This window comes from Carassius auratus, unplaced genomic scaffold, assembly GCF_003368295.1.
Source record: "Carassius auratus strain Wakin unplaced genomic scaffold, ASM336829v1 scaf_tig00017605, whole genome shotgun sequence".
NCBI classification, from domain to species: Eukaryota; Metazoa; Chordata; class Actinopteri; order Cypriniformes; family Cyprinidae; genus Carassius; species Carassius auratus.
Window position 1 is genome coordinate 41,905 of NW_020524802.1, and position 13,100 is coordinate 55,004.

At 37.7% G+C, this 13,100-nt stretch overlaps 1 protein-coding gene across 1 annotated transcript; it reads left to right on the forward strand.

Moving 5' to 3' along the window:
* Nucleotides 1-2,199: 2,199 nt before the first annotated feature.
* On the forward strand, nt 2,200-10,198 carry LOC113075744 (leiomodin-3-like). The gene is made up of 4 exons (XM_026248435.1): nt 2,200-2,496; nt 3,065-3,336; nt 6,183-7,688; nt 9,032-10,198. Exons 1-4 carry the CDS (start codon nt 2,319-2,321, stop codon nt 9,077-9,079), a joined length of 2,004 nt encoding a protein of 667 aa, XP_026104220.1. The 5' UTR covers nt 2,200-2,318; the 3' UTR covers nt 9,080-10,198.
* The last annotated feature ends 2,902 nt before the right edge of the window (nt 10,199-13,100 follow it).

Here is a 13,100-nt window from a genome sequence, read left to right on the forward strand (position 1 = left end):
TGATACTTCTAACTTCTACAGATAAATATTAAAACATGTGCCTCTATGTACTTGACCTACAAATGTACTATAATTGCCCCAGTGTGTGGTTATGTGTTTGTGCACATGCACATATAGGTTTTGTCCATGCATTTTTTTTTCATGAGATTAATCTTGATTTTGCAATTAATGTGTGTAAAAAAAAAAGGACAAATTAAGATATCATCACATCATCTTATAATGATCTTTGTGGCCAGAAATAGATAATTTCAGCTAATCTGTTTCATTTAGTATTATTACTAGATATCAGATCAGTAAATATAGTTCCTTACTTTCTTAAATATTTGAATTCTATAACTTGACTTAATACCAAGTAGAAAATAGCAAACTACGTTATTAGTCCACGTAAGGATTGAAGTTCCCATTTTGTGAAATATATTAATTGATGACAATGACGTGGTATTCTGTATGATATCACTTAGTATTTTACATTTATTACGTTAAAGTTACAAATTACTTCATTAAAAAAGTACTCGGTAACGTAATCCAAGTACCATAATATAAAAGTCATGTAATCTGAATTTTTTTTTTTTTGGTCTTACTTCAAATTACATATGTAATAAGTCAAAAAAGCAATATCTAAGTACTTTTATTTATTAACTATGACTTTTAAATTAAAACGAATAATAACTATAGTAAAAAAATATATATATATTATATAAATGAAATACTCATATAAATACTCATATTTGAAAACTATGAAAAATCGTGTCTTGTTTCACGATATTACAGGTCGTATATTTATATAAAAAAAGGCTATGCAGATGTGCACTATACAGTAAAGTATTACAATTTATTTTTTTTATTATCATTTTATTATTTATTGAACATGTACAAGTAAAAATAAATGTAGTTTATACACAACATGATTTTTTACACCATATATATATATTAGTCTATTTAACTAGAAGGCTACATGATTGACTCGGGGTGTGGGGGCTCTTCATGTTAGAAACACATTTTCAAACTGTTTAGCACCATGGTATTTATTTCTGAGTACACTATTCTTCACTTTATACCACAGCAGAAAATGGTCAGTTATGAACTCCACATATCTTGCAGAAGTCATTCTGACACTCTAAAATGACCTTAAATCTCACTTCCCGGTATTCCAACAGAAATCATCACCCAGCTCCTCCTTGCTGATGTTGCATTCTTTCAACATGGCCTTTCATCAACTATCAGAAATCCATTTATCCGGACTATCCAATGTTACTGAAGCATTCATAAGTGAATAAAACGATTTAAAAACAAGTCTTTGTGTGTTTCTACAGCCACTGTGCAGGTTTGTCTTTGTGAGGTTTGGTTAAAACGCAGCTTTACACACAACTGTCAGTCTGCATGGAGAGGATCTGGAGACAAACACCTGTCTGCTGCTCAGCAGTGGCTTTTTTACAGCTGGCATTACAATACAGTTCATTTGTTTGACAGAAACTTTCACTCACAAATCTTTTGACAGTTCAATAATCTCTATTTGCTTTTTGCAAAATATTTGTTTTAATGCCTTTTGCAAGACATTGCATTGTTTCATACTTTTCATATTCAGAAATATCTTTTTTCCTTACAAAATTTTGTGAGAACTGTGACTTCCTCTTTAAGGGTTTCCATTGAACTAAGAAGGCCAAACCTGGCAAACTATTGACCAAACCAGTCTGAGATGGATACCAGTTACCTGAATGATATGAAAAAACAACACAAACAATAACATGACTCTTTATTATACCAAAATCCAAATAATAATAGATAAGATTTTATTTCTGTCCTCATAGAACTGTGGAGGATTAAGGGTCAGAGCAGTCTCAAATCGCTATATATTTCTAGCACTGACGGCACATAGCTATTAAACACATGGAACAGGTTTGTTTTACTGGCCATGGAAGCACCCAGCTGGGGATCTCTTTTCTTGTGCTCATCTTGTAATTCCAAAGAGATAAAATGTTTGTAGCCAAAGTCGTTGGGGTCTGAGCCACTGGGGCCACTTGACTGGCATGCCCACCTGCTGCTGTTTTTCTCCACCAAGCTCTCTCTCTCTCTCTCTCTCTCTCAAGTCTGTCATGTTGAAATACAGGGGACGTGCCAGCTGACTCAAGCTGCTGAAAAAAGTCTATGTCCATATCTTACTACTTGTTCCATAAATACCGCCCCTCTGTTGAATGGGGGTCGATCTTACATGTGGGATAAGGCCTTCTAAGTTCTGCTGCCTGCCTAGGGCTGAGTGACACTCACTGCACTTTGAAGCCAGTGGCTGTAGTTGAGTTCTTGAAAACACAAAACTGGACATGTCTAACCACACTGATCAGGAATCATACGAGGAGATCGATGAAGATGAGATTCTGGCAGGCCTGTCGGCGGAGGAGCTCAAACAGCTCCAGAGTGAGATGGACGACATCGCTCCTGACGAGAGAGTGCCGGTGGGAATGAGACCGAGAGATGCTTCTCAAAAGACAACAGTCCAAGGTATTGTTAATATATTAGACTGTTTGTTGCCATTAATCCCCAGAACATAGGGAATCTTTGTAAAAGGCTCTGAGGTGCGAAAAAAAAGAGTTTAACACTCAGTCTACTCTATCTCTAACTAGCTCCCAGTAGACCAGTGCTAAAACTGGTGGTTGTATCATATTGTAGTAAGCAATGGAATGGCAATAAATATTACACTTGCATTCATATTGTTTTACTGAACTTATCAGCTGTCCTGCCCTTCAGTACAATATGATTTCTAATGTAATACTTAAAGGGGTAATTTAACAATTTTCCGACAAAATTTGTCCAGTTTGTGTATTTTTTATTCCCTTGTTTGTCTAAATAATATCAGGCAGGGGGTGTTCAGGAAACCTGTTTTGGTAATACCAGTGGCACAGAAAAGATTCAGCTATTTGACAGCATACAAAAGAAGCCATTTGTGTTTGATACTTGACTTTCATTTGGTTTAACACAATGTATTCACATTTGTTTATAATAATAATAAAAAAAATCTAATATAAAAAATGTGGTTTAACTATAAGCTATTAACTATTTTTTATTTCAGAGTGCAGTGAGCCCCAGTCAGAAGAGGAGATCGATGAAGATGAGATTCTGGCAGGCCTCTCAGCAGAGGAGCTCAAGCAGCTCCAGAGTGAGATGGAAGAAATCGCTCCTGATGACAGAGTGCCAGTGGGAATGAGACAGAGAGACCAAACTGACAAACCACCCACTGGATCATTTGATCACAGATCACTGGTGGAATATATGTACTGGGAGAAAGAGTCCAAACGTATGCTGGAGGAGGAGAGAGTTCCCACAACTCTATTACCCAGTCAGGTAAGACTAGTTCTTGTCTAGATTATTTACATTCAGTGTATTACGTCTCATAAACTGTTTGCTAAAGTGCTCGGAGCTCAGATTATTAATCATCAAATTCTCCTATGTATACCTACTGCAACTAGGAGGCCAATAACTCTACAACAGCAAATGCCTTGAAACAGCAACTGTGCTGTCATGCAGCATTTCAAATGAGGCATTCTATTTTTAGGCTTTTAGCGAGTTGTTCAAGATTAACTGTTTTGTCATTTGTAGGGTTGGGAATCGTTAGAAATTTTTCCGCCTAACAGTCCCGGTTACGATTCTGGTTTCATTAAAATCATTAAACAACTATTTAAAAAATTGTGGTAAGGAAAAATGCACAATACTCAACTACTCAATGCTCAGTACTGTTTAATACTTACTGTCAATTTAATTTAAAGGTTGGCAATGTCAAAATTCAACATATATTACAGTATAATCATTTTCAGGTTCTGATTCAGATTCCATTTAAATGACCTATTATTATGTTTTTTACTATTTTACCTATACTGAATGTAGCGTTGCTGGAAGGTAGTAGGTATTGTTGAGTAATGCTAGTCCATCAATCAGCATGTGCTTCAAAGTTTATATTTTTTACACGATCATTAACATTTTGCTTTTCAAGCAGGAATAAGCTGGTTGGCCAAATAGTTCCTTTAGGGCTGAAACACTAGTTAATTTCCTTAAATTAATGAAATATAAACACTTATACTTGTAACAATTTATACACATGCTCCGTAAAGCCCCTATTTTACAAATAATAACGCAGTCAGGAGATGGTGTGATGCAATAGTGGTTTCCCCATTTATAAACATTTAAAATCCATGAAAATAAATATTTTCTATCATTTTGTTTATCACTCCTGAAATGACCAGTACACTAAATAATCTAACCCTCATATTTATATAAAAATAGCAGTCTATTTATTTAGTGGTCCAAGTTGTAGTCATTATGTATATTAATAAGAATATTGGACAAATATAATGTAATTTAATGGCGGTAGGTGCTTCGCGGTCACATGTACATGTTAGGGGTTGCACCGACTAATCGACTAGCCGACTTCAATGCTCTGCCATGGCGCTTTAAAGGGTTAGTTCACCCAGACAGCAAAATTATGTATTTCATAACTTAACCTCATGTTGTTTCAAACCCCTAAGACCTCCGTTTATCTTGGGAACACAGTTTAAGATATTTTAGATTTAGTCCGAGAGCTCTCAGTCCCTCCATTGAAGCTGTGTGTACGGTATACTGTCCATGTCCAGAAAGGTAAGAAAAACATCATCAAAGTAGTCCATGTGACATCAGAGGGTCAGTTCGAATTTTTTGAAGCGTCAAAAATACATTTTGGTCCAAAAATAGCAAAAACGACTACTTTATTCAGCATTGTCTTCTCTTCCGTGTCTGTTGTGAGAGAGATTTCAAAACAAAGCAGTCTGGACATCCGGTTCGCGAACGAATCATTCATTTCACTAAATCGAACTGAATCGTTTTAAACGGTAAACGGTTTAATCCCAACCAGATACACTGCACTGAACTTTTTTAATGCACAGAAACATTTTTGCAATATTCTAAACAGTTTTCGTATGCATTAATAATGTTGTATTTAATTCCAAATTAAAGGATTTACCAGTATTTGTAAGTGTATTATTATTATTTTTTTGGTGTATTTTATTTTTTATTTTTTATTTTTTAGTGATCCCGTTCAACACTGTATCACTGAAAGAAATCTCGGCTCGCAAACTTTTACGCCGTCGACAAACAAACGCACGCACGACAAGAAAAAGTACTTGAAGACTGGAAATAAAACGCATCCCCCGGACAGCAGTTATTAGACACGCGACAGATAATACTGTTTGTTTAATTTGCTTATTATGCCGTTAAAAACAATAAGATAAACTCAAACTGTCTATATAATCTAAAATGTTGCAGAATGCTGGAGGAGAATGAACTTACCGGGGTTTGGCAGAGACGTGACAGTATGCGAAAATTTGTGCGAGATAAATTCAACTCTTCGACGCGATCTTGTATATCATGAGCGCGTGCTATAAAACGTACTGTAAATAACCAACAAATATATCACTCCGCCAGCAGCACTAATTTCAGCTGTTGTACACACACCAGGGATGGAAATTAACCTTTTTGTCCACCGGCCGGCCACGGCTGCCGGTAGGTAGGGCTGTGCAAAAAATCAAATGCAATTTTCATGCGCATCTAATCAGTAAAGACGCTCCTGTAATTAGAAGTATATCTCCAGCACGTGCATCCAGAAAAATGAGCTGTTATAGGAGCAATAGCCACATACGCAGCACTGTGTCATACGCCTTTTCTGAGCACAAGGTGTTTTTTCACAGCACCAGACTTATTTGTTCATTAATGATGTCATCAGCAACTAGTTGACTTCGACTCAACTTTGACATAAAAGTCAACTTTAAAAAAATCAGAAGTCATTCAACTACAGTCAAACAAAACGATGTGCACAGTTATCAAAGGTGCGAGTGCGCATACAGTTGTGGGAAACGTGTTCGGCAGTTAAAGTCTGTGGAGTGTGCGTCATTGGAAACAATGCTCTCAGTAATTAAATAGACAGGGCAGCATTTCTGTTATTCGGTTTGTGACATCCTTTAAGGGAAATGCCAAATAATCAGAAAACCGGCCCAAGGCTGCTCACAGTACTTGGTCACGTGTCGCACCAGAACCGTATTCAGAATCGAAACTTAGAAATTGCTCATGGTTCCGGTTCTCTGTTCCCAACCCTAGTCATTTGTAATCTATAACAGTTGTTCAACACTTCAGATTTGACCCTTTTGTGCATTTGTCACCATCAGAAGAAAGCCCAAGAGGATTTTGAAGCAGAAAAAGAAGATAAAGTTGAAGAGGTGGAATATGTCTATGAGGAGATCATGGAGGAGGTTGAAGGAGGAGAGGGAGATGTTGTTGTTGATGAAGTGATTGAAGAAGTGATAATGGATGTTGAGGCAATCCAGCCTGTCAAGATAGAACCTGATGCAACTGTCCCTGTAGTGACCTCAGAAGATGATTTACAGCCTCCTCCAGAAATTGCAGATACTAAAGTTGAAGCCAAGACTGAACAATCAGGACTTAATGAGACAGAATCTAAAGCGAATGAGGAGACAAAAGATTCCACTCGGTCTGAAAATGCTCCCTCATCATATGAGAACTGGGTTCCGGAGAAAGAGGAAAGGGTCATATCCAAGCTGAAGATCCCAAAATTTGCACTAGGTGGAAGTACTTTAGTTAAAAAGACTGCAAGACCTTCTGGGAATGAAACCAATTTGGAGACAACTTTGGATAAAATCCGCAACAACAGCCCCTCTATCACAGATGTCAATCTTAACAACATTGAAAACATTCCCAAAGAAATGCTCCTTGATTACGTTGACGCACTCAAGAAGAACAGACATGTTAAAACATTTAGTATTGCAAACACTGGTGCAGATGAAAACGTGGCATTCGCTCTGGCCAACATGCTCAGAGAGAATAGAAGTATCACCACGCTAAATATTGAATCCAATTTTATCACAGGAAAGGGGATTGTTGCAATAATACGCTGCCTCCAGTTCAATGAGACACTCACTGAGCTCCGCTTCCACAACCAAAGGCACATGCTAGGACACCATGCAGAAATGGAAGTGTCTCGTCTCCTCAAGGCTAACAACACCCTTCTGAAGATGGGCTACCACTTTGAAGTCCCTGGGCCTCGGATGGTGGTCACCAATCTCCTCACCAGGAACTTGGACCGTCAGCGGCAGCAGAGAATGGAGGAGCAGAAGCTCCAGCAGATGAAAGAGCAGAGAAAGGTCATGGAGGTGTATGAGAACTCTCTGGACTTGCCCCCTGGCATGTTGGAAATGCTAGGCGACTACATACCATTGTCCCTATTGCAGGGTTCTGATAATGGGGCTGAGGAGATTCCTGAAGATTCTCCTGAACCTTCACCACAACAAAGTCCTCCTCATCAGCTCCGCAAGACTCAATATCCTGCCCCACAACAGCATCCTACTAGTTCAGACAAAGGAAACCTCTTAGATGAAGTACATCTAAAAAAGACTCCGAAAAGAAGGGATCCACTTCTGGAACTGAACACAAGGTATGAAAGGAAAGAGGGAAGAGATAATGTTCAGCTGAGGAGTGTTCCTAAACAAAGAAGCACGGCAAGAGAAGGTCTTGCAGATGATAGAGCCAACCTGAAAGATATGATAAAGACTCTAAAGCCGGTTCCTAGAAGACGACAACCCCCTAAAGTGGAGTTAACACCACGGGATCAGTTGCTCAGCGAGATTCGACAGAGCAATGTGGCCTATCTCAAAGCGGTATGTACTGTGCATGAGCTCAGCTTGAGAGAGGGCCATTGTCGGGGAGGGACAGCCTGGAATGTTTTTTTGGGACTTACAAAAATGGGTCCTCCATGGCAATGGTTCACAAGTGGTTTTGCTTCAGTGTAAAGCCAGCACAATGCAAAAGACCTAAAATCTCAAAGAATAAAATGTATTAACATTACCATGAACTATGTAGGTTATAGGTCTTCAGCCCTGCTCCTGAGGACCCACTATTCTATAGAGAAATGGAAATAAAAAAATTTGCAGGACAATGGGTTGAAGGCCTAGGACGTAGGCCCAAATGTTCAAAATGAATAACACCAGTGTTTTCCATATACTGGTTTATTTGTGGCGGCAGCCACAATATCAACACTGACTGCCGACAAATAGATCTTCCAAAATGCTTTGACTTCGATGAATAAATGTGAGCTCCTCATGTTTCCAAGTCAAAACGTGGCACGGGTGTTTTTAAATGTATCTTTGAAGGGAACTGTCTTCAAAAAAGTATTGATGTCATCTTCATTTAATCTTTCCTTATAATGCCTGATAAAGTAGCATTCATGAATGCATGGTTTCAATAATTTGTAGGCATTTTTTGTAGGAATTTTATTTTATCTTGTGTAGTTTTGGCATTTTAGCTTCTACATATTGACACTGTTATTAAGATTATGCTAATATATTAGTTAGTTTGATTGCACTTTTACATCAACAACAAAACATATGAAAAGTGTTTTAAACAAGTTTTTGGGTAACAATGCACCAGTCGAGAACCACTGCTTTATGACACTTGCATAGATTACTCATTGTGCATAGAATGGACCATTAAAATTAATTCCCTGGCCTCCAAGAATTTAAATGACGGCGTTGGTATAAGAAACTCAAATGGATAACATTTTAGCCTTTTGTTTGTCAGTGATCATCCATATTTATAAACAAAACATTCGCATTATCACTGGGGTGACGGTAAGTGTAACTGTAACAATGAATTTCATTGAACTATTCTTGACATAAAAATCTAAAATGTGTGCAAATGTGGAAATTTGTTGGCAAGTTCTTATTTAAAAGATTAAGATTTTGGATTCAAACTCTTTTCAATGTCAAACAGTTTGGTGTTTGCAATGGTAAGCATCACTATGTGTAACTAATTCCACACATTTAAAATATGGACTAATATGGTGTAGTTTGTTTAAAAAGAGGTGTCTTTTTGTTGGCTAGAATTTTTGCAGTGCCATTTTTGTAATCATTGTAATAATTAAATGAATCAAAGAGCGAAGTGTTGATATAATTTGTGTTCATATAGTTTCAAAAGAGCTTATACCTCTTTTTCACATCCACAGGTACCTCTTCCAAAAATCCTGGAGTCAAGAGAAACCAGTCTCTTCTGAGCCACACACTTGACTTTATATAGAGATCGCACAGAGGGACAGGGCCAAAATCAGATTGGTCATGGAGAGAGTGTGGTTTGTGTGGCCAAACAATACCATGATTCTCCTCAATTAATGGAGAAAGTAGAGTGTACTGATCTGATTTGACCCAGGGGGTTGGAAAAGGAGAAAGCTTTACTCCTTTGGACAAGTGAACAGTAACATAACAATAAGCCACAACACGGTGCACTTTGATGGGGTCCTGAACTGTAAAATTAAACATGCACATCTGTTCATATTAAAGAGCAGGTCATATGGTATTTTAAAGTGTCCTAATATTGTGTTGGAGTCCCCTACAACAGGTTTAAATGCATCTAAGGTCAGAAAACATTTTAATTTTCTCAGAATATACGTTTAAAGTTGCCAATGATTAGGAAACAATTAGTTCCAAGCAAGTTTGGAGCAAACCCCTCCCATTCACAAGCCTACTCAGCTCCGATTGGTCAGCTGGCCAAGCTTGTTGTGATTGGCATAGAGAGGAGTCCTTGAGCCAGTTAAAGAGTGCTACCATTGAAAAAGCACCTAAAACAATAATATAGTGCGCCGTTCTTATAATAATGACATAAATCTTTTAGTTTAACACGTATGCTAGCGAATCATGCCTACATCTAAAGTTTATCTGCTAAACAGTGTACACTTAAAATCATAATGGTGGGTATGTTAGCCCAGTGCTAATGTGACTAACTGATGAAACAATAGTTTGTAAACCAAAATATGTTGACTGTAATGTTTGAAGAACGAATGACAAAAGACGCTCTGTGTCTTAACATTTAATCAGAATGCAGAACAGCTGTATCACAGGAGCAGCAGTCTTAACTAACTCACTCGTCTCTCCAGCATTAACCATATAACTGCTGGTGCAGCAAAATAAACAGCAATAGGCTCGTTGCATCTCAAGTCAAGTCAAGTCAAGTCTGCTTTATTGTTAATTCTTCCACATGTAGAGTACATACATACAGTGAATCGAAAATACGTTACTCTCAGATGCCCGGTGCATACAGATAACACTAACAGTAGAGTCTAAAAATATAGATCAAATATCAAATATAAGATACAGCTATACAATAAGGGAATGTAAAAAAAAGACATGTAATAAAATTAAAAATAAAATTAAATAAAGCAGCGCAAGGCACATGGCAGATAGAGTGCAAACCAGTGAAGTGAGCAAACAGTGCAGATAAAAAGATTTTTAGTGCAACAAAAATAAAGCTTAAAGTGACAAGGGCTCAAGAGCAGTTATTTTATTTAACTGACTGATGAGGTAGTAGAGTGACATCAGTTCCATGCTGAATGAGGTAGTGAGCAGACCAATCTCATATTTTAGTGGGGGGGGGGGGGTTCCTGAATGCCTGATGGATGACTCTGTCCCTGATGGCAGCAGACTGAAGAAGCTGTGTGATGGGTGGGTGGGATCACCTGTGATGCAGAGGGCTTAACGGTTGAGATGGGTTCTGTAAATGTCCTGGAGGGAGGGGAGAGAGACATCAATGATCTTCTCAACTGCTCTCACTATGCGTTGAAAAGTTTTCCGGTAGGACGCGTTCCTGGCGCCATACCACACAGTGATGCAGCTCGTCAGGATGCTCTCGATGGTTCCTCTGTAGAAGGTGCACATGATGGGGGCCGGGGCTCTGGCTCTTCTCAGATTGTGGAGGAAGTAGAGACACTGTTGTGATTTATTGGCCAGTGCTGCTGTGTTGTCAGTCCAGGAGAGGTCCTCTGTGATGTGCACACCCAGGAACTTGGTGCTGCTCACTCTCTCCACAGTCGCACCATTGATGGTCAGAGGAACATGCTGAGTGTGTGCTCTCCTGAAGTCGACAACAATCTCCTTCGTATTCTCCACGTTCAGAGAGAGACTGTTGTCACTGCACCACCTGGCAAGGCGGCTCACCTCGCTCCTGTAGTTTGTCTCATCTTTGTTGCTAATGAGAACCACCACAGTCCTGTCATCTGCAAATTTAATGAAGAGGTTGGAGTTGTGTGATGGTGTGCAGTCATGGGTCAGCAGAGTGAAGAGGAGGGGGCTCAGCACACATCCTTGGGGGGCCCCAGTGTTCAGTGTGATGGTGCTGGATGTGTTGCTGCCGACCCGTACTGCCTGAGGTCTTCCAGTCAGAAAGTCCAACAGCCAGTTGCACAGCGAAGTGTTGAGCCCCAGCTGGATCAGTTTGTAAATGAGCTGTTGAGGGATGATTTTGTTGAAAGCTGAACTGAAGTCTATGAGTCTTTTTTCTCTATATGTGTGAGTGCTGAGTGGATGGTAGTGGCAATGGCATCATTGGTTGACCGGTTGGACCGATATGCAAACTGGAAGGGGTCCAGGGGGGGGTCCATATGGTGTGTACACACAGCTGCATGTCTTTTGCATTACCAATTATGAAAATGTACAATTTATGTATTTCTCTTATTTCTTTATATTTTACTCTAATAGTTAGAGTGAAATAAAACTTTTTTTTTTTAAATGACAAAAAAAAAAAAAAAAAACGGGCTGTAAAAGGATTTAATTAATACATGACAAATGCAAATATTTGTTTTATATGATAATTAATGCAAAAGATATCATAAAAATATACATTTGCTGCTTATAGACTGATAGTCTGAATGACTAATTATTTAGACTTATTATTAAAACTGATACTAATTTAAAAAAAAAAAAAAACAGGTAATGCAAACACTGATCTTTTAATTAGTTCTAACCTTCCATAATTACATTGTGAAATTGTACAGTTAGACATAATTTATGTTATCAAATAAAGTTAATAAAACATACATGCAGAAATCTCTGAGCGTAACGATCATCTGATTGTTTGTCGCAAACCTTATAATCTGATAAAAAGCAATCAGAACAAAGTCAACTCTCTGAAAATGTACAGTATTGCAGATTTGAGTGGTTTGTCTTTGAACGAAGTGAACCCCATTGACTGACTTGAGCCTCATAATCAACAGAAGAAAGAATGAAGCCCATATTAGCACCAAACTTGATATTTTGAGCAATCAACTGAAATTACATGTACACAACAAAAGGTTTGAATTGTGTTTCTGTGGTATCCTTGAAGTGCCTTCTCAACATCATGTAAACAAAAAGTGACATATGCCAGTAACAGGTAAAGGATTGGAAAATATGACGACTCGTTAAGGCGATTCTGAGTCGACAATCTCTTTTGAGAGACAATATCTTTATTTATCATGCACTTATTTGATTAATAGCTTTGCAGACTGTTTTCATTTAAGGATAGCTACATAACAAACTGCAAATTAGATATTTTTCAGAAAACCATATGATCTGCTCTTTAACCACTTCACTTTTAATGGAGTGAGTCTACACATACTGCACATGAAAAAAATATTATTTTGTTTGTCTGAATTTGTATTCATGTATTTATAGTGTTAATAAACTTGATAGTGTAAATATCACTCTGGATCTTTATTTAATTATGTTTTTCTAGTTATTAAAATTATCATGTAATTCACGCAGAGACCTTTTCCCAATAATTCTGTCCGCAGTTGCATTCCCCTTCCTACACAAGGGTCAGCCAATTAATGTCTGCTCTCAAACTAATGTGAAAAAAATTATATGCATGAAACAAAAATACAATCTGCCTTCCAAAGCTACTGTAAGAAGCTAAAGTTAAGCTGTAAGTGTCACTGTCCCTCATACATTCGAATATATTGAGTAAAATTAAAACGTAATATATATTCTCTGTAAAACCTGCATTCTGATTCTAAATCAGTAATGATTTTTAATGGCTTTGCAATTTAAACTTCATTGCAATGTACAATAACACATTAGAGAAAAACACTTTACAGGCCAGGTTTAATATACACAGTTTTAAAAAAAATAAATTAACTCAAAATATAAGCTTGAATACTAACGTGATTACGCAAAGTAGACTTGGGGAAAATCATATATAACCTTACTGCTCTCTACTGGACCACAGTGAAATCTCGTTGTATTAAAAATTATTTCCGTGTATTTTAG